General features: G+C 41.9%; 1 protein-coding gene across 1 annotated transcript in view; it reads right to left on the bottom strand.

Annotated features, from left to right (window-relative positions):
- The window catches only part of LOC138319836 (rab3 GTPase-activating protein non-catalytic subunit-like), a 207362-nt gene that overhangs the window by 59067 nt on the left and 124884 nt on the right, over nucleotides 1-23411 (bottom strand). The window contains exons 22-27 of the mRNA XM_069262967.1: nucleotides 22858-23016; nucleotides 22314-22420; nucleotides 15962-16028; nucleotides 15078-15148; nucleotides 14767-14802; nucleotides 2332-2406 (exon numbers count right to left, since the gene is read on the bottom strand). Coding sequence (XP_069119068.1) covers nucleotides 2332-2406; nucleotides 14767-14802; nucleotides 15078-15148; nucleotides 15962-16028; nucleotides 22314-22420; nucleotides 22858-23016 — 515 coding nt within the window. The remainder of the gene's footprint in view (nucleotides 1-2331; nucleotides 2407-14766; nucleotides 14803-15077; nucleotides 15149-15961; nucleotides 16029-22313; nucleotides 22421-22857; nucleotides 23017-23411) is intronic.

Below are 23411 nucleotides of genomic sequence, written 5' to 3'. Positions count from 1 at the left end.
TAGATACAGAGACAACAGGACGTATACATGTACCCCAAAGTCTGGTGTTTAGACTGACACCAGTAAAATATATCATATTACTGTTAGATACAGAGACAACAGACGTATACTGTACCCCAAAGTCTGGTGTCGGACACGACTGAAACCAGTAAAATATCATATTACTGTTAGATACAGAGACAACAGGACGTATACTGTACCCCAAAGTCTGGTGTCGGACACGACTGACACCAGTAAAATATCATATTACTGTTAGATACAGAGACAACAGGACGTATACTGTACCCCAAAGTCTGGTGTCCAGACACGACTGACACCAGTAAAATATCATATTACTGTTAGATACAGAGACAACAGGACGTATACTGTACCCCAAAGTCTGGTGTCAGACACGACTGAAACCAGTAAAAATATCATATTACTGTTAGATACAGAGACAACAGGACGTATACTGTACCCCAAAGTCTAGTGTCAGACACGACTGACACCAGTAAAATATCATATTACTGTTAGATACAGAGACAACAGGACGTATACTGTACCCCAAAGTCTGGTGTCGGACACGACTGACACCAGTAAAATATCATATTACTGTTAGATACAGAGACAACAGGACGTATACTGTACCCCAAAGTCTGGTGTCGGACACGACTGACACCAGTAAAATATCATATTACTGTTAGATACAGAGACAACAGGACGTATACTGTACCCCCAAAGTCTGGTGTTGGACACGACTGACACCAGTAAAATATCATATTACTGTTAGATACAGAGACAACAGGACGTATACTGTACCCCAAAGTCTGGTGTCGGACACGACTGACACCAGTAAAATATCATATTACTGTTAGATACAGAGACAACAGGACGTATACTGTACCCCAAAGTCTAGTGTCAGACACGACTGACACCAGTAAAATATCATATTACTGTTAGATACAGAGACAACAGGACGTATACTGTACCCCAAAGTCTGGTGTTGGACACGACTGAAACCAGTAAAATATCATATTACTGTTAGATACAGAGACAACAGGACGTATACTGTACCCCAAAGTCTGGTGTCGGACACGACTGAACCAGTTAAAAATATCATATTACTGTTAGATACAGAGAAAACAGGACTAGTAACTGTACCCCAAAAGTCTGGTGTCGACACGACTGAAACCAGTAAAATATCATATTACTGTTAGATACAGAGACAACAGGACGTATACTGTACCCCAAAGTCTGGTGTCGGACACGACTGACACCAGTAAAATATCATATTACTGTTAGATACAGAGAAACAGGACGTATACTGGTACCCCAAAGTCTGGTGTCGGACACGACTGACAACCAGTAAAATATCATATTACTGTTAGATACAGAGACAACAGGACGTATACTGTACCCCAAAGTCTGGTGTCGGACACGACTGACACAAGTAAAATATCATTATTACTGTTAGATACAGAGACAACAGGACATATACTGTACCCCAAAGTCTGGTGTCGGACACGACTGACACAAGTAAAATATCATATTACTGTTAGTTACAGAGACAACAGGACATATACTGTACCCCCAAAGTCTGGTGTTGGACACGACTGATCCCAGTAAAAATATCATATTACTGTTAGATACAGAGACAACAGGACATATATTTTATCCCAAAGTCTGGTGTCGGACACGACTGACACCAGTAAAAATATCATATTACTGTTAGATACAGAGAAAGAAATACAGACTATCTATGAGAGAACCTCCTCAGCCTTTATAATGATGTCAGCACAGTGATTAGAAAGAATACCGGAATATCTCTAGCCTTAACTATTGTCTACTGAAACCAGTAAAATATCATATTACTGTTAGATACAGAGACAACAGGACGTATACTGTACCCCAAAGTCTGGTGTCAGACACGACTGAAACCAGTAAAATATCATATTACTGTTAGATACAGAGATAACAGGACGTATACTGTACCCCAAAGTCTGGTGTCGGACACGACTGAAACCAGTAAAATATCATATTACTGTTAGATACAGAGAAAGAAATACCAGACTATCTATGAGAGAACCTCCTCAGCCTTTATAATGAGTCAGCACAGCTGATTAGAAAGAATACCGGAATATCTCTAGCCTTAACTATTGTCTTCTGAAAGCAGTAAGGTTTAGATTTTTTTTTGCTCTTGTGATGAATAATGACATTGTAATTATCAATAGCTATTTTCTAAGGTGTTGCTCTGAGCATTTGGTAAGGTTACACAGTGGGGATCACTGTACAAAAGGACACGCAAAGTAGCATTAGTGTGTATGTACAGCACAAACAAACAACATCACTTACCTCCATGATGATATCCAACAGGTCACATGTACAGCCTACAAACCCCGCCATGCTTCCCTCACTCAGTCCCACCTCCTGAAAATATACATAGAATGTATCATATTAATATCATTGGTGTCAGGGGAGTTAACTGAGTTACTAGTCTATCTGTGGTGTCAGGGGACGTAAGTGAGTTACTAGTCTATCTCTGGTGTCAGGGGAGGTAAGTCAGTTACCTGAGTCTATGTCTGGTGTCAGGGGAGGTAAGCGAGTTAACAGTCTATGTCTGGTGTCAGGGGAGGTAAGCAAGTTACCAGTCTATCTCTAGTGTCAGGGGAGGTAAGCGAGTTACCAGTCTACCTCTAGTGTCAGGGGAGGTAAGTGAGTTACTAGTCTATCTCTGGTTCCAGGGGAGATAAGTGAGTTATCAGTCTATCTCTGGCGTCAGGGAGGTAAGTCAGTTACCAGTCTATGACAGGTGTCAGGGGAGGTAAGCAAGTTACCAGTCTATCTTTGGTGTCAGGGGAGGTAAGTGAGTTACCAGTCTATCTCTGGTGTCAGGGGAGGTAAGTGAGGTACCAGTCTATCTCTGGTGTCAGTCAGGGGAGGTAAGTGAGTTACCAGTCTATCTCTGGCGTCAGGGGAGTAAGTGAGTTACCAGTCTATCTCTGGTGTCAAGGGAGGTAAGTGAGGTACCAGTCTATCTCTGGTGTCAGGGGAGGTAAGCGAGTTTCACCAGTCTATCTTTGGTGTCAGGGGAGGTAAGTGAGTTACCAGTCTATCTCTGGCGTCAGGGGAGGTAAGTGAGTTACCAGTCTATAATGACAGGTGACAGGGGAGGTAAGTGAGTTACCTGAGTCTATGTCTGGTGTCAGGAGAGGTAAGTGAGTAACCAGTCTATGTCTGGTGTCAGGGGAGGTAAGCGAGTTACCAGTCTATGTCTGGTGTCAGGGGAGGTAAGTGAGTTTACCGGGGGGGGGGGGGGGGGGGGGGGGGGTAGCTCTGCTGGTTGTACAGGGGAGGTAAGCCGAGTTACCAGTCTTTCTCTGGTGTCAGGGGAGGTAAGCGAGTTACTAGTCTATCTCTGGTGTCAAGGGAGGTAAGCAAGTTACCAGTCTATCTCTGGTGTCAGGGGAGGTAAGTGAGTTACAAGTCTATCTCTGGTGTCAGGGGAGGTAAGTGTGTTACCAGTCTATCTCTGGTGTCAGGGGAGGTAAGTGAGTTACCAGTCTATCTGTGGTGTCAGGTGAGGTGAGTTACCAGTCTATCTATGGTGTCTGGTGAGGTAAGTGAGTTACCAGTCTATCTCTGGTGTCAGGGGAGATAAGTGAGTTACCAGTCTATCTCTGGTGTCAGGGGAGGTAAGTGAGTTACCAGTCTTTGTCTGGTGTCAGGGAAGGTAAGTGAGTTACCAGTCTATCTCTGGTGTCAGGGGAGTTAAGTGAGTTACCAGTCTATCTCTGGTGTCAGGGGAGGTAAGTGAGTTACCAGTCTATCTCTGGTGTCAGGGGAGGTAAGTGAGTTACCAGTCTATCTCTGGTGTCAGGGGAGGTAAGTGAGTTACCAGTCTATCTCTGGTGTCAGGGGAGGTAAGTGAGTTACCAGTCTATGTCTGGTGTCAGGGGAGGTAAGTGAGTTACCAGTCTATCTCTGGTGTCAGGGGAGTTAAGTGAGTTACCAGTCTATCTCTGGTGTCAGGGGAGTTAAGAGTCTATCTCTGGTGTCAGGGAAGGTAAGTGAGTTACCAGTCTATCTCTGGTGTCAGGGGAGGTAAGTGATTTACCAGTCTTTGTCTGGTGTCAGGGGAGATAAGCGAGTTACCAGTCTATCTCTGGTGTCAGGGGAGTTAAGTGAGTTACCAGTCTATCTCTGGGGTCAGGGGAGTTAAGAGTCTATCTCTGGTGTCAGGGAAGGTAAGTGAGTTACCAGTCTATCTCTGGTGTCAGGGAAGGTAAGTGAGTTACCAGTCTATCTCTGGTGTCAGGGGAGTTAAGTGAGTTACCAGTCTATCTCTGGTGTCAGGGGAGGTAAGTGTGTTACCAGTCTTTGTCTGGTGTCAGGGGAGGTAAGCGAGTTACCAGTCTATCTGTGGTGTCAGGTGAGGTAAGTGAGTTACCAGTCTATCTGTGGTGTCAGGTGAGGTAAGTGAGTTACCAGTCTATCTGTGGTGTCAGGTGAGGTAGGTGAGTTACCAGTCTATCTCTGGTGTCAGGTGAGGTAAGTGAGTTACCAGTCTATCTCTGGTGTCAGGGGAGGTAAGTGAGTTACCAGTCTATCTCTGGTGTCTGGTGAGGTAAGTGAGTTACCAGTCTATCTCTGGTGTCAGGGGAGGTAAGCGAGTTACCAGTCTATCTCTGGTGTCAGGGGAGGTAAGTGAGTTACCAGTCTTTGTCTGGTGTCAGGGAAGGTAAGTGAGTTACCAGTCTTTGTCCGGTGTCAGGGGAGGTAAGTGAGTTACCAGTCTATCTCTGGTGTCAGGGGAGTTAAGTGAGTTACCAGTCTATCTCTGGTGTCAGGGAAGGTAAGTGAGTTACCAGTCTATCTCTGGTGTCAGGGGAGGTAAGCGAGTTACCAGTCTATCTGTGGTGTCAGTGGAGGCAAACGAGTTTCCAGTCTATCTGTGGTGTCAGGTGAGGTAAGTGAGTTACCAGTCTATCTCTGGTGTCAGGTGACGTAAGTGAGTTACTGGTTTATCACTGGTGTCAGAGGAGGTAAGTGATTTACCTGAGTCTATGTTTGGTGTCAGGGAAATATAAAGTGAGTTACCTGTAGTGTATTGTCTGGTGCCAGGGGAGGTACGTAGAGTTTACCAGTCCTATCCTCTGGTGTCCAGGGAAGGTAAGGTAAGTGAGTTACCAGTCTTTGTCTGGATGTCAGGGAAGGTAAGTGAGTTACCAATCTATCTCTGGGTGCTCAGGGGGAGGTAAGTAGAGTTACCAGTCTTTGTGATGGTGTCAGGGGAGGTAAGTGAGTTACCAGTCTATCCACATGGTGTCAGAGGAGTGAAGTGACGATACCCAGTCTATCTCTGGTGTCAGAGGCAGCTAAGTGAGTTTACCAGTCTTTGTTGGTGTCAGGGGTAGGTAATGTGAGTTACCAGTCTATCTCTGGTGATCAGGGGAATATAAGTGAGTTACCAGTCTATTTGTGGTGTCAGGGGGAGGTAAAGGTAAGCAGTTACTAGTCTATCTGATGGGAGATGTGGTCAGGGAGTTAAGTGAAGTTACCATTCTATCTTCTGGTGTCAGGGGAGGTAAGTGAGTTATACCAGTCTATCTGCTGGTGTCAGGGGAAGTAAGCAAGTTTACCAGTCTATCTTGTGGTGTCAGGTGGAGGTAAAGGTTTTTATGGGGGGGGAGTTACCAGTCTATCCTCTGGTGTCAGGGGAGGTAATAGATGATTACCAGTCTATCTCTGGTGTCACAGGAGGTAAGCGAATTACCATTCTATCTCTGGTGTCAGGAGAGTTAAGTTTAGTTTACCAGTCTATCTCTGGTGTCAGGGAGGGTAAGTGACTGTTACCAGTCTATCTTCTTGGTGTCAGGGCGAGTAAGTGAGGTTACCAGTCTTTGTCTGGTGTCAGGGGAGATGCAGCGAGTTTACCAGTCTATCTCTGGTGTCAGGGGAGTTACGTGAGTTACCAGTCTATCAGGGCTCCCAAACACACCACACAGAGGTGTCATGAGGAGTTAAGAGTCTATCTCTTGGTGTCAGGGAAGGTAAGTGAGTTACCAGTCTATTTGTGGTGTCAGGGAAGGTAAGTGAGTTACCAGTCTATCTCTGGTGTCCAGGGGAGTTTAAGTGAGTGATAACCAGTCTATCTCTAGTGTCAGGGAGGTAAGTGTGTTACCAGTCTTTGTCTGGTCTTGTGTACAGGGTAGGTAAGTTGAGATTACCAGTCTATCTGTGGTGTCAGGTTCTGAGAGTAAGTGAGTTTACCAGTCTATCTGTGGGGTCAGGTGAGGTAAGTGAAGTTACACAAGTACTATCAGTGGTGTCAGGTGAGGAGTAGGTAGAGTTACCAGTCTATCTCTGGTGTCAGGTGAGGATAAGTGAGTTACCAGTCTATCTCTGGTGTCAGGGGAGGTAAGTGAGTTACCAGTCTATCTTCTGGTGTCTGGTGAGGTAAGGTGAGTTACCGAGTCTAGTCTTCTGGATGTCAGGGGAGGTAAGGCGATTTACCAGTCTAGTCTCTGGTGTACAGGGGAGGTTAAGTGAGTTACCAGTCTTAGTGTCTGGGTGTCAGGGAAGGTAAAGAGAGTTACCAGTCTTTGTCCGGAGTCAGGGGAGGTAAGTGAGTTACCAGTCAATCTCTGGTGTCAGGCGGAGTTAAGTGCGATACAGTTCTCATCATCTGGTGTCAGGGAAAGGTAAGTGAGTTACCAGTCTATCTCCTGGTGTCAGGGGAGGTAAGCGAGTTACCAGTCCTATCTGTGGTGTCAGGGGAGGCAAAAGCGTTTCCAGTCTATCTGTGGCTGTCAGGTGAGGTAAGTGAGTTACCAGTCTATCTCTGGTGTCAGGTGACGTAAGTGATGTTACTGGTTTATCACTGGTGTCAGAGGAGGTAAGTGATTTACCTGAGTCTTATGTTTGGTGTCAGGAATATAAGTTGGTAGTTACCTGAGTGTATGTCTGGGTGCCAGGGGAGCGTAAGTGAGTGTACCCAGTCTATCTCTGGTGTCAGGGGGAGGTAAGTGAAGTTACCAGTCTTTGTCTGGTGTCCAGGGAAGGTAAGTGAGTTACCAATCTATCTCTGGTGTCAGGGGAGGTAAGTGAGTTACCATTCTTTGTCTGGTGTCAGGGGAGGTAGTTGAGTTAACCATCTATCTCTGGTGTCAGAGGAGCTAAAGTGATGTTACCAGTCTTTTGTCTTGGGTGTCCATGGGAGGTAAGTGACGTTACCAGTTCAAATCTCTGGTGTCAGGGATATATATAGTGAGTTACCATTCTATTTGTGGTGTCAGGGGAGGTAAGCAGTTACTAGTCTATCTGTGGTGTCCAGGGTAGTTTAAGTGAGTTACTCCAGTCTATCTCTGGTGTCAGGGAGGTAAGTGAGTTACCAGTCTATCTCTGGTGTCAGGGGAAGTAAGCAAGTGTTACCAGTCTATCTGTGGTGTCAGGTGAGGTAAGTGGAGTTACCAGTCTATCTCTGGTGTCACGGGGAGTAAGTGAGTTACCAGTCTATCTCTGGTATCACAGGAGGTAAAGACGAATTACCAGTTCTATCTCTGGTGTCAGGGGGAGGTAAAGTTAGTTTACCAGTCTATCTCTGGTGTCAGTGGAGGTAAGTGAACACCAGGTCTTTTCTGGCTGACACTTTAATAAGGTCATGACTGTGTACAAAAAACAACCAGTCTATTCTGGTAGACACTTTAATAAGGTCATGTGTGTACAAAACAACACCAGGTCTATTTTGCTAGACACTTTAATAAGGTCATGACCTGTGTACAAAAAACACCAGGTCTTTTCTGGCTAGACACTTTATTTGAAGGTGTTGTGTACAAAACAACACCAGGTCTTAGGAATCTAATAAGGTCACAACAAAACACCAGGTCTTTTCTGGCTAGACACTTTTAATTCATATGTCATGAAGCCCTGGGGCGTGAACACAAACCAGGTCTTTTCTGGCTAGACACTTTAATAAGGTCATGACTGTGTAAAAACAACACCAGGTCTTTACCACTGTGTACCAACAAGGTCTTTTGTTGTAAAAGTTCAGGTCTTTTCTGGCTAGACACTTTAATTTGACTGTGTACAAAACAACACAGGTCTTTTCTGGCTAGATTTCTGGCTTAGACTCGACATTAATAAGGTCATGACTGTTCACAAAACAACACCAGGTCTTTTCTGGCTAGACCACATTTATTAAGGTCATGACTGTGAACAAAACAACACCAGGACAATTTCTTTCTGGCTAGACACTTTTGCAAGACATTAATAAGGTCATGACTGTGTTACCAAACAAACACCAGGTCTTGACTGTGTTCAAAACAACACCATGACATTTCTGGCTAGACACCCTTTATTAAGGTCATGACTGTGTACAAAAACAACACCAGGTCTTTTCTGGCTAGACACTTTAATAAGGTCATGACTGTGAAACAAATACAACACCAGGTCTTTTCTGGCTAGACACCTTAATAAGGTCATGACTGTGTACAAAACAACACCAGGTCCCTTTTTCTGGCTAGACACTTTAATAAGAGTCATGACTGTGTACAAAACACACACCAGGTCTTTTCTGGCTAGACACTTTAATTAGGTCATGACTGTGTACAAAAACAACACCAGGTCTTTTCTGGCTAGACACTTTCAATAAGGTCATGACTGTGTACAAAACAACACCAGGTCTTTTCTGGCTAGACACTTTAATAAGGTCATGACTGTGTACAAAACAACACCAGGTCTTTTCTGGCTAGACACTTTTAATAAGGTCATGACTGTGTACAAAACAACACCAGGTCTTTTCTGGCTAGACACTTTAATAAGGTCATGACTGTGTACAAAACAACACCAGGTCTTTTCTGGCTTGACACTTTAATAAGGTCATGACTGTGTACAAAAAAAACAAAAGGTCACCAGGTCTTTTCTGGCTAGACACTTTAATTAGGTCATGACTGTGTACAAAACAACACCAGGTCTTTTCTGGCTAGACACTTTAATAAGGTCATGACTGTGTACAAAACAACACCAGGTCTTTTCTGGCTAGACACTTAAATAAGGTCATGACTGTGTACAAAACAACACCAGGTCTTTTCTGGCTAGACACTTTAATAAGGTCATGACTGTGTACAAAACAACACCAGGTCTTTTCTGGCTAGACACTTTAATAAGGTCATGACTGTGTACAAAACAACACCAGGTCTTTTCTGGCTAGACACTTTAATAAGGTCATGACTGTGTACAAAACAACACCAGGTCTTTTCTGGCTAGACACTTTAATAAGGTCATGACTGTGTACAAAAACAACACCAGGTCTTTTCTGGCTAGACACTTTAATAAGGTCATGACTGTGTACAAAACAACACCAGGTCTTTTTCTGGCTAGACACTTTAATAAGGTCATGACTGTGTACAAAACAACACCAGGTCTTTTCTGGCTAGACACTTTAATAAGGTCATGACTGTGTACAAAACAACACCAGGTCTTTTCTGGCTAGACACTTTAATAAGGTCATGACTGTGTACAAAACAACACCAGGTCTTTTCTGGCTAGACACTTTAATAAGGTCATGACTGTGTACAAAACAACACCAGGTCTTTTCTGGCTAGACACTTTAATAAGGTCATGACTGTGTACAAAACAACACCAGGTCTTTTCTGGCTAGACACTTTAATAAGGTCATGACTGTGTACAAAACAACACCAGGTCTTTTCTGGCTAGACACTTTAATAAGGTCATGAGTCATGACTGTGTACAAAACAACACCAGGTCTTTTCTGGCTAGACACTTTAATTAGGTCATGACTGTGTACAAAACAACACCAGGTCTTTTCTGGCTAGACACTTTAATAAGGTCATGACTGTGTACAAAACAACACCAGGTCTTTTCTGGCTAGACACTTTAATAAGGTCATGACTGTGTACAAAACAACACCAGGTCTTTTCTGGCTAGACACTTTAATAAGGTCATGACTGTGTACAAAACAACACCAGGTCTTTTCTGGCTAGACACTTTAATAAGGTCATGACTGTGTACAAAACAACACCAGGTCTTTTCTGGCTAGACACTTTAATAAGGTCATGACTGTGTACAAAACAACACCAGGTCTTTTCTGGCTAGACACTTTAATAAGGTCATGACTGTGTACAAAACAACACCAGGTCTTTTCTGGCTAGACACTTTAATAAGGTCATGACTGTGTACAAAACAACACCAGGTCTTTTCTGGCTAGACACTTTAATAAGGTCATGACTGTGTACAAAACAACACCAGGTCTTTTCTGGCTAGACACTTTAATAAGGTCATGACTGTGTACAAAACAACACCAGGTCTTTTCTGGCTAGACACTTTAATAAGGTCATGACTGTGTACAAAACAACACCAGGTCTTTTCTGGCTAGACACTTTAATAAGGTCATGACTGTGTACAAAACAACACCAGGTCTTTTCTGGCTAGACACTTTAATAAGGTCATGACTGTGTACAAAACAACACCAGGTCTTTTCTGGCTAGACACTTTAATAAGGTCATGACTGTGTACAAAACAACACCAGGTCTTTTCTGGCTAGACACTTTAATAAGGTCATGACTGTGTACAAAACAACAACACCAGACTGTCTTTTCTGGCTAGACACTTTAATAAGGTCATGACTGTGTACAAAACAACACCAGGTCTTTTCTGGCTAGACACTTTAATTAGGTCATGACTGTGTACAAAACAACACCAGGTCTTTTCTGGCTAGACACTTTAATTAGGTCATGACTGTGTACAAAACAACACCAGGTCTTTTCTGGCTAGACACTTTAATAAGGTCATGACTGTGTACAAAACAACACCAGGTCTTTTCTGGCTAGACACTTTAATAAGGTCATGACTGTGTACAAAACAACACCAGGTCTTTTCTGGCTAGACACTTTAATAGGTCATGACTGTGTACAAAACAACACCAGTGTACAAAACATGACTGTGTCAAAACAACACCAGGGCTAGACACTTTAATTAGGTCATGACTGTGTACAAAACAACACCAGGTATTCTGGCTAGACACTTTAATAAGGTCATGACTGTGTACAAAACAACACCAGGTCTTTCTGGCTAGACACTTTAATAAGGTCATGACTGTATACAAAACAACACCAGGTCTTTTCTGGCTAGACACTTTAATAAGGTCATGACTGTGTACAAAACAACACCAGGTCTTTTCTGGCTAGACACTTTAATAAGGTCATGACTGTGTACAAAAACAACACCAGGTCTTTTCTGGCTAGACACTTTAATAAGGTCATGACTGTGTACAAAACAACACCAGGTCATTTCTGGCTAGACACTTTAATAAGGTCATGACTGTGTACAAAACAACACCAGGTCTTTTCTGGCTAGACACTTTAATAAGGTCATGACTGTATACAAAACAACACCAGGTCTTTTCTGGCTAGACACTTTAATAAGGTCATGACTGTGAACAAAACAACACCAGGTCTTTTCTGGCTAGACACTTTAATTAGGTCATGACTGTGAACAAAACAACACCAGGTCTTTTCTGGCTAGACACTTTAATAAGGTCATGACTGTGTACAAAACATCACCAGGTGTTTTCTTGCTAGACACTTTAATAAGGTCATGACTGTGAACAAAACAACACCAGGTCTTTTCTGGCTAGACACTTTAATAAGGTCATGACTGTGTACAAAACATCACCAGGTCTTTTCTTGCTAGTCACTTTAATTAGGTCATGACTGTGTAACAAAACAACACCAGGTCTTTTCTGGCTAGACACATTAATAAGGTCATGACTGTGTAACAAAACAACACCAGGTCTTTTCTGGCTAGACACTTTAATAAGGTCATGACTGTGTACAAAACAACACCAGGTCTTTTCTGGCTAGACACTTTAATAAGGTCATGACTGTGTACAAAACAACACCAGGTCTTTTCTGGCTAGACACTTTAATTAGGTCATGACTGTGTACAAAGAACACCAGGTCTTTTCTGGCTAGACACTTAATAAGGTCATGAATTGTACAAGAACAACACAGGTCTTTTCTGGCTAGACAACTTTAATAAGGTCATGACCGAGGTCATGACCGTGAGTTCTCCCATATCACTAGCATTTTGCCACAAAATGTGCCATTAAATCATTAGTCATTTAATTCCTAATTTATCACCGTTCAACGTTGAAAAATGACCCTGAAAACCGTTGAAAACTGAACTTTAAACACACTTTTTACACCGACCCGTTGAAAATAGACCCCGTTGAAAAGTGACCCCATAAGAACTCGTTTTAACCCAACAACAAAACACGACACCACAACACCACGAAACCACACAGCATCACACAGCACATCAACACACCAACAACACAACAACACTACACAACACAACACCACACAACAACACATTACACCACACAGCAAACACAACAAAATAACACAACACCACATAACACAACACCACACAACATAACATCACACTAAACACAACATCACACAACCACACAACACAAGACAACATTACACAACAACACGACGCAACATTTCAACAAAACATCACACAACACAACAACACACAACACAACCACACCACAACACACAACCACACCACAACACACAACCACGCAACAACAATACAGCAACATCCAACAACAACACTCAACAACACTAAACAACACAACACAACAGCACATCACACAACAGCGCATCATACAACAGCATATCACACAACATAACACAACAGCACATCATGCAAACACGCAACAACAACACAACACCACCCAACACACAACACGCCTCACAACACAACACAGCATATCAACAAAACATCACACAACAACACATAACACAACACCCAATACAACACCACCCAAATACCAATACAATACAATACCACCCAAAAACAACACAACACAATAATACACAACAACACAACACACGACAACATCACACAACACAACCACGCAACATCACACAACACAAAATTGCACAACAAAACATCACACAGCAACACAACACACAACACAACACAAAACACACTCATACCGCAACACACAACACAATATCACACAACATAACGCAACAACACATCACAAAAACATCACTTAACAACACATTACACAAACACGGAACAATAACACAACACACAACAACAAAACACAACACAAAACACAGCCGCACAGCATACAAGAACACATCAATAACACACAACACAATAACACTACACACAACCACACATAACACAACACAACACACAACAACACAACAACACAACATCACACAACAACACGACACCACACAACAAAACAACACAACACAACCCAACCATACCCAGAACACAACATAACTGATTCATACGCAGATCTATAAATAATACACGTATTCTTGTATTGCAGGGAATAAATATATATTAACAATTACTGAATACCTGACAAACGTAAGATCGTCGAAAATATAATCATAAAAAAATCATTAAGAAACAAATTAATAATATCCCATAATTGTAGTTTTGTAACACTTTGTGAACACCACATAGTACAAACTTTGCATGCAGTTGATGACAACAATTCCTTTTTATTTACTACATTACCCCAGTGTTATATAGCATTTCCTCAGTTTGAGAACAATTAAATTAACATTATCTACACGGACGGACAAAATTCAATAATAGAAAAATGAAAGTTTTGTAGTGCCGCATTCTCCATAATACACATACAAGCACCTAAAATATTTAAATGAGGTATTTGATAACAATACGAAATTTCAATTCAAATCGCAGTAATTACGAATTATATATTAGGAATGGCGATAACAGAATTTGAGAATCATGTTTGTGCAACAATGTACTAGGGTCATTTTTCAAAAGACCATCTGTTGATAGTTTGCCAAGGTCATTTTTCAACGCTCATTTTTCAACAGACCTGCCGTTGAGAATTGACCCTAGACACTGTCAATTTTCAACGGCATGTTCAATTTTCAACAGCAATCGGGGTCCGTTTTCAACGTTGAAAACTGACCCGATGTCAATTTTCAACGGAGGTCCATTTTCAACGTTACACCGGCACAGTGCATCATGGGAGCATATGTGTGAAGAGAGTGTCACTATCACAGTGCATCATGGGAGCACATGTGTGAAGAGTGTCACTATCACAGTGATTCATGGGAGCACATGTGTGAAGAGTGTCACTATCACAGTGCATCATGGGAGCAACTGTGTGAAGAGAGTGTCACAGTGCAATTGTATAGCAGACTCAAGAAATACTTCATACAGTGTTTTAATGCAGTTTATATTCTCATATATATTTGAAACTGTATCTAGATAGTTCACTACATTGTTAACAATACCAATTATCAAGCACATTTTGGCCCAGTGAACACATGGCTTTGTCACCCTATGCCCTAGACTTAGGCCTGCAAGCCAGCTTTTGAAGTTTAATCCCGATCGATCGTAAGCTCATATCACTAAAGACAATGTTTTGTTATGATTTTGAAACTGATTCTCTATCGATTTATTACCTTTACAGTGTGAACATTTGAAATTTTGATGGGAAACTTTGTGACTTAGGTTTAACTGATGATTACGGGCTAAAAATGTCATCCCAGCTAAAATCACCGGCAATATGGTTAAATAGTACATATTTAACAGCAAATACATTCTGATTTGACCTTGACACTAACAACATGATATGAGCTGGGAAAAGGAGATAGCTCATTAAATTCATCAAACATTTCTATTACTGCACACATGTTAGACATCAAAGAAAATACATTTTTATATTAAGTGATGTAAAGCTATTACACTTACCTTCCTACATAATCTGTCTTTTGGTACCTTCCCAACCTACAAATGAATGAAGCCTTATTAACGCGACGGAACACAATACTCTGATTCCTATCCCAGATATTGAACAGAGGCTTGTGGCACTATCATCCTGTAATGTTTTAAAACTCTTTATGAATATCCTAGATTTTGGAGCTGGAGGTATATTGCTTTATTGTTATGTCGGCTTTTAAAATGCACTTTTCAAGAAGGTTGCCACGATTTTTTCAGAGAGTATGTCATAATTCATGATTTGACAAAGAGTTTTGTATGTCAATTATTTATAGTAAGGTTACCTTTTCCATGAGATGAGCAGCAGCAGAGAAAGTCTTGGCCAGGAACATGTGCCATAGTAGACTGCCCACACCTGTGTAACACAAAACAACTAACAGGTTAGTGGTCAGTAGCTTGTGTATGTCAATCTGTAGATAGGTAATCCAGAATCTCTCTCTCGATCGACGCTTGGTTTGTGTCCAGTAGGAACAGTGCTCAATTGCAATCACCTGCATGTCTTTCCAACTATGGATGGGTAAGTTGAAATGTCTTGCAACCAGATAGTCAGGTTTGTTCAAGCTTCAATCGAGAGAGAGATTCTGGATTACCTATCTACAGACCAACTATCCCAAAGGCATTAACGAACGTTTAATATACAAAATGACATAAATTGATCACTTGCTTTTCAATTAATTATCCCTACTTCCAGCATTTTCCTGTTCTGTTCTACGCGTTTTTGATCCTTTACATATGCTGCCTAGGAAAAGGTGACAAAATTTGGGATTTTGCTTCTTTGCAAACATACCGAGGAAATAGGCGACTAATTTGCATCCTATACCAATAAGCACTATAAATAAATTTCGCCACACATCTGACTTCACACGTGGCACGCTTTCCAGTCACCGCTCATATTTTAGCGTTCTTCCGAACAGCATGGATACATTTTTGTAGATCAGGCTGCCACTTGCCGAAGGGTGAATTGCGCTCAATTGTGCTGTATAGTTTAATATTTGTCTACTTTGTCCCGCATTACTGTTCGTATCCTATTATGTAATCGTGTTTGTTTTGTATGTCTTGATAAAGGGGCAGATCACCTCGAAAATTTGACAATTTTGTTTTGTCCATACTGTTGGAATAACTTCCTTGTCCCATATATAATAATTATATAGCCTATTTTACAGCTTACCTTGTCTAAGTATCGCATTTTGGACTAAACGTAAAAACTCTAAGGAAGACTCAAGGTTTTTTAGACACTGCAAGTAAAGAAAAATGTTTAGAAATTAGTAGTCAAAATGGTTGAACGAATAAAATACAATATGATAATGTATTATAAGAGGCTAAATTAAATCATTATAAGATTTATGATAAAATTCTGACCTCTGTATCTTCGTTATTTAAGACACAAGTAAAGGTAAAAACTTTTTCATTTCAACCAATTTTATTGATTGAATCAAAAGGATTGGGCAACAGGCTATGCCTATATAAGCCTTTTCCTAGGTACATTGTACCAATCTCTGTAGGACATTTTCTTTCATACCTACACGTGTAATACTGGCTGGTCTAGGGCAATACACTCATGTCGCCTACGGCTGTATTGCATGGCTACCCATGCAATAAAGCCTCGTGACGTCACGGCGTCAACAAAATCTCTATTTCCTCGGTACACCATGTACTGAACTCTGTATACACTGTACTGACCTCTGTAGGACATTGTACTGAACCTCTGTATAACACTGTACTGACCTCTGTATGACACTGTACTGACTCTGTATAACATGAACTGACCTCTGAGGACATTGTACTGACCTCTGTAGGACATTGTACTGACCTCCGTAGGACATTGTACTGACCTCTGTTAGGACACTGTACTGACCTCTGTATAACACTGTACTGACCTCTGTAGGACATTGTACTGACCTCTGTAGGACACTGTACTGACCTCTGTAGGACATTGTACTGAACTCTGTATAACATTGTACTGACCTCTGTATACATTGTACTGACCTCTGTAGGACACTGAACTGACCTCTGTAGGACATTGTACTGACCTCTGTAGGACATTGTACTGACCTCTGTAGGACATTGTACTGACCTCTGTATGACATTGTACTGACCTCTGTATGACATTGTACTGACCTCTGTAGGACATTATACTGACCTCTGTATAACACTGTACTGACCTCTGTAGGACATTGTACTGACCACTGGATGACATTATACTGACCTCTGTAGGACATTATACTGACCTCCGTAGGACACTGTACTGACCTCTGTAGGACACTGAACTGACCTCTGTATGACATTGTACTGACCTCTGTAGGACATTGTACTACTGACCTCTGTAGGACATTGTACTGACCTCCTGTAGGACATTGTACTGACCTCTGTAGGACATTGTACTGACCTCTGTAGGACATTGTACTGACCTCTGTAGGACATTGTACTGACCTCTGTAGGACATTGTACTGACCTCTGTAGGACATTGTACTGACCTCTGTAGGACATTGTACTGACCTCTGTAGGACACTGTACTGACCTCTGTAGGACACTGTACTGACCTCTGTAGGACATTGTACTGACCTCTGTAGGACATTGTACTGACCTCTGTAGGACACTGTACTGACCTCTGGATGACATTGTACTGACCTCTGTATGACATTATACTACTGACCTCTGTAGGACATTGTACTGACCTCTGTAGGACATTGTACTGACCTCTGTAGGACATTGTACTGACCTCTGTAGGACATTGTACTGACCTCTGTAGGACATTGTACTGACCTCTGTAGGACATTGTACTGACCTCTGTAGGACATTGTACTGACCTCTGTAGGACATTGTACTGACCTCTGTAGGACATTGTACTGACCTCTGTAGGACATTGTACTGACCTCTGTAGGACATTGTACTGACCTCTGTAGGACATTGTACTGACCTCTGTAGGACATTGTACTGACCTCTGTAGGACATTGTACCGACCTCTGTAGGACATTGTACTGACCTCTGTAGGACATTGTACTGACCTCTCTAGGACATTGTACTGACCTCTGTAGGACATTGTACTGACCTCTGTAGGACACTGTACTGACCTCTGTATAACACTGTACTGACCCTCTGTATAACATTGTACTGACCTCTCTAGGACATTGTACTGACCTCTGTAGGACATTGTACTGACCTCTGTAGGACACTGTACTGACCACTGTAGGACACTGTACTGACCACTGGATGACATTGTACTAACCTCTGTAGGACACTGTACTGACTTCTGGATGACATTGTACTGACCACGGTAGGACACTGTACTAACCTCTGTAGGACACTGTACTGACCTCTGTAGGACATTGTACTGACCTCTGTAGGACATTGTACTGACCTCTGTAGGACATTGTACTGACCTCTGTAGGACATTGTACTGACCACTGGATGACATTATACTACTGACCTCTGTATGACATTGTACTGACCTCTGTAGGACATTATACTGACCACTGGATGACATTGTACTGACCACTGGATGACATTGTACTGACCTCTGTAGGACATTGTACTGACCACTGGATGACATTATACTAACTGACCTCTGTATGACATTGTACTGACCTCTGTAGGACATTATACTGACCTCTGTATGACATTGTACTGACCTCTGTAGGACATTGTACCGACCTCTGTAGGACATTGTACTGACCTCTGTAGGACATTGTACTGACCTCTGTAGGACACTTATACCAACTCTGTAGGACACTGTACTGACCTCTGGATGACATTATACTGACCTCTGTATGACATTGTACTGACCTCTGTAGGACATTGTACTGACCTCTGTATAACACTGTACTGACCTCTGTAGGACATTGTACTGACCTCTGTATAACATTGTACTGACCTCTGTAGGACATTATACTACTGACCTCTGTATGACATTGTACTGACCTCTGTAGGACATTGTACTGACCTCTGTAGGACATTGTACTGACCTCTGTAGGACATTGTACTGACCTCTGTATAACATTGTACTGACCTCTGTATAACATTGTACTGACCTCTGTAGGACATTATACTGACCTCTGTATAACATTGTACTGACCTCTGTAGGACATTGTACTGACCTCTGTAGGACATTGTACTGACCTCTGTAGGACATTGTACTGACCTCTGTAGGACATTATACTACTGACCTCTGTATAACATTGTACTGACCTCTGTAGGACATTATACTGACCTCTGTATAACACTGTACTGACCTCTGTAGGACATTGTACTGACCACTGGATGACATTATACTGACCTCTGTAGGACATTATACTGACCTCCGTAGGACACTGTACTGACCTCTGTAGGACACTGAACTGACCTCTGTAGGACATTGTACTGACCTCTGTAGGACATTGTACTGACCTCCGTAGGACATTGTACTGACCTGTGTAGGACACTGTACTGACCTCCGTAGGACATTGTACTGACCTCTGTAGGACACTGAACTGACCTCTGTAGGACATTATACTGACCTCTGTAGGACATTATACTGACCTCCGTAGGACACTGTACTGACCTCTGTAGGACACTGAACTGACCTCTGTAGGACATTGTACTGACCTCTGTAGGACATTGTACTGACCTCTGTATAACATTGTACTGACCTCTGTATAACATTGTACTGACCTCTGTATAACATTGTATTGACCTCTGTAGGACATTGTACTGACCTCTGTAGGACATTGTACTGACCTCTGTATTACCTTGTACTGACCTCTGTATGACATTGTACTGAACTCTGTAGGACTCTGTACTGAACTCTGTAGAACATTTTCTTTCATACCTACGGGTATAATACTGGCTGGTCCAGGGCAATACACTCATGTCGCCTGAGGCTGTATTGCATGGCTACTCATGCAATAAAGCCTCGTGACGTCACGGCGTCAACAAAATCTCTATTTCCTCTGTAAAATTTCAACCTTTTTTCACAAATTTGACTGGTTTTACTATAAAAGATGCAAACAAGGGAATGTTTATGAAAATATCACGTTAATTTTCATGTATGGAAAATTGACTTCCAGTCGTCGATTTCTCCGAATTTATTTCAAAATGGCGGGATATTATAGCTGTAAAATTGCAATAAAACATCAAGGTATGAAAGAAAAATACTCTTTCATACGTGGATATGAAGGATAGGGATATTATACCCTCGGGATCACAAAATGTAGCAAAACCCTCGACCTCGGGTTTACTGTAGGACATTATACCCTACCTCTGTAGGACATTTATACTGACCTCTGTAGGACATGGTACTGACCTCTGTAGGACATTGTACTGACCTCTGTAGGACATTGTACTGACCTCTGTAGGACATTGTACTGACCTCTGTAGGACATTGTACTGACCTCTGTAGGACATTATACCGACCTCTGTAGGACATTATACTGACCTCTGTAGGACATTATACTGACCTCTGTAGGACATTATACTGACCTCTGTAGGACATTGTACTGACCTCTGTAGGACATTGTACTGACCTCTGTAGGACATTGTACTGACCTCTGTAGGACACTGTACTGACCTCTGTAGGACATTATACCGACCTCTGTAGGACATTATACTGACCTCTTTAGGACATGGTACAGACCTCTATAGGACATGGTACAGACCTCTATAGGACATTGTACTGAACTCTGTATGACACTGTACTGACCTCTGTATGACATTGTACTGACATGTGTATGACCTCATACTGACCTCTGTATGACCTTGTACTGACCTCTGTATGACATTGTACTGACCTCTGTATGACCTTGTTCTGACCTCTGTATGACCTTGTTCTGACCTCTGTATGACACTGTACTGACCTCTGTGTGACATTGTACCGACATGTGTATGACATTGTACTGACATGTGTATTACCTTGTACTGACCTCTGTATGACATTGTATTGACCTCTGAATGACATTGTACCGACATGTGTATGACATTGTACTGACATGTGTATGACCTCGTACTGACCTCTGCATGACACTGTACTGACCTCTGTATGACCTTGTTCTGTCCTCTGTATGACCTTGTTCTGTCCTCTGTATGACCTTGTTCTGACCTCTGTATGACACTGTACTGACCTCTGTGTGAATTGTACCAAAATGTGTATGACATTGTACTGACATGTGTATTACCTTGTACTGACCTCTGTATGACACTGAACTGACCTCTGTATGACCTTGTTTTAATCTCTGTAGGACATTATACTGACCTTTGTGTGACATTGTACCGACATGTGTATGACATTGTACTGTCATGTGTATTTCCTTGTACTGACCTCTGTATGACAGTGTACTGACCTCTGGATGACACTGTACTGACCTCTGTAGGACATTGTACCGACCTCTGCAGGACATTGTACCGACCTCTGTAGGACATTGTACTGACCTCTGTAGGACATTGTACTGACCTCTGTAGAACATTGTACCGACCTCTGTAGGACATTGTACCGACCTCTGTAAGACATTGTACTGACCTCTGTAGTACATTGTACTGACCTCTGTAGAACATTGTACTGACCTCTGTAGGACATTGTACCGACCTCTGTAGGACATTGTACTGACCTCTGTAGGACATTGTACTGACCTCTGTAGGACATTGTACTGACCTCTGTATAACATTGTACTGACCTCTGTAGGACATTGTACTGACCTCTGTAGGACACTGTACTGACCTCTGGATGACATTGTACTGACCTCTGTATGACATTGTACTGACCTCTGTAGGACATTGTACTGACCTCTGTAGGACATTGTACTGACCTCTGTAGGACATTGTACTGACCTCTGTAGGACATTGTACAGCCTCTGTAGGACATTGTACTGAACTCTGTAGGACATTGTACCGACCTCTGTAGGACATTGTACTGACCTCTGTAGGACATTGTACTGACCTCTGTAGGACACTGTACTGACCTCTGTAGGACATTGTACTGACCTGTGTATGTCCTTGTACTGACCTCTGTATGATATTGAACTGACCTCTGTATGACATTGTACTGACCTGTGTATGTCCTTGTACTGACCTCTGTATGACATTGTACTGACCTCTGTATGACATTGCACAGACTTCTGTATGACTTTGTACTGACCTCTGTATGACCTTGTACTGACCTCTGTATGACCTTGTGCAGACCTCTGTTTGACATTGCACTGACCTCTGTATCACTTTGTACTGACTTCTGTATGACATAGTACAGAAATCTGTATGACACTGTACTGACCTGTGTATGATATTGTACTGACCTGTGTATGATATTGTACTGACCTGTGTATGACATTGTACTGACCTGTGTATGACATTGTACTGACCTGTGTATGTCCTTGTACTGACCTCTGTATGGCAATGTACTGATCTCTGTATGACCTTGTACTGACCTCTGCATGACCTTGTGCAGACCTCTGTATGACATTGTACTGACCTCTGTAGGACATTTTACTGACTTCTGTATGACATTGTACAGACCTCTGTATGATCTTGTACTGACCTCTGTATGACTTTGTACTGACCTCTGTATCTTTATTCCACTGGACAGCGTTTTCCCAGCAGCAGTTAGCCAGTAACACATCACTCTCCATGCTGTGTGGTAGTCTCTGTTTCAGCACCTCCATCTGACCTACACATCAAACATGTCACCATTATCACAATGCTACTTACAGAATCTGTTCTAGAAAGCAGAGTTGAAGCCAAGTGGCTTTAAGTATTGCAAATTTTATTTCATTATATTGTTTTTTACTTTAGCGACAGTTGATAGCATTCATCTTATCTCCTGTATATTGATTTTGATTGAATTTGAATAATATCTAAAATTTTACCTTTGCAACAACAGTTTCAAAAATGAAAAGTGAGGGTTTAGATGTCTCAAGAAATTTTAAACCTGATTGCATGTCTAGGTGCCATAGGATATTGACCATGTGCATTTAAAAAAAAAATCTATCCACTTTCATAAAATTTGAAATTGAAAAGATTGAAAAAGGCAATCGATGCAGCGCTCTATCTTAAAATTAGGAAATACAACTATTCATCAACAAAGCTACAGATAATTAATTTCACCTTGAACTCGCTCCAGAAAAGTCTGGAATGTAGTTTCTGTAGCTTCTGTGGCATCTCCTTGGACTTCTGTGCTCTCTGACATGTGACAGGGAAGGAACAAATCGCTGGGGTGAAGACCTGACTGTGTCACATAGCAACCAACCAGTTCTGATACAGCACCTGTAACATAGCAACAAACCAGTTCTGTCACAGCATCTGTAACATAGCAACCAACTAGTTCTCATACAGCACCTGTAACATAGCAACAAACCAGTTCTCATACAGCACCTGTAACATAGCAACAAACCAGTTCTCATACAGCACCTGTAACATAGCAACCAACCAGTTCTGTTACAGCACCTGTAACATAGCAACCAACCAGTTCTCATACAGTACCTGTAACATAACAACAAACCAATACTCATACAGCACCTGTAACATAGCAACCAACCAGTACTCATACCGCACATGTAACATAGCAACCAACCAGTTCTGTTACAGCACCTGTAACATAGCAACCAACCAGTTCTCATACAGCACCTGTAACACAGCAACCAACCAGAACTCATACAGCA

Source organism: Argopecten irradians, chromosome 3, assembly GCF_041381155.1.
Source record: "Argopecten irradians isolate NY chromosome 3, Ai_NY, whole genome shotgun sequence".
Lineage (NCBI taxonomy): Eukaryota > Metazoa > Mollusca > Bivalvia > Pectinida > Pectinidae > Argopecten > Argopecten irradians.
The sequence above is the reverse complement of the archived record's forward strand: the minus strand, read 5'-3'. Positions and strand labels throughout refer to the sequence as shown.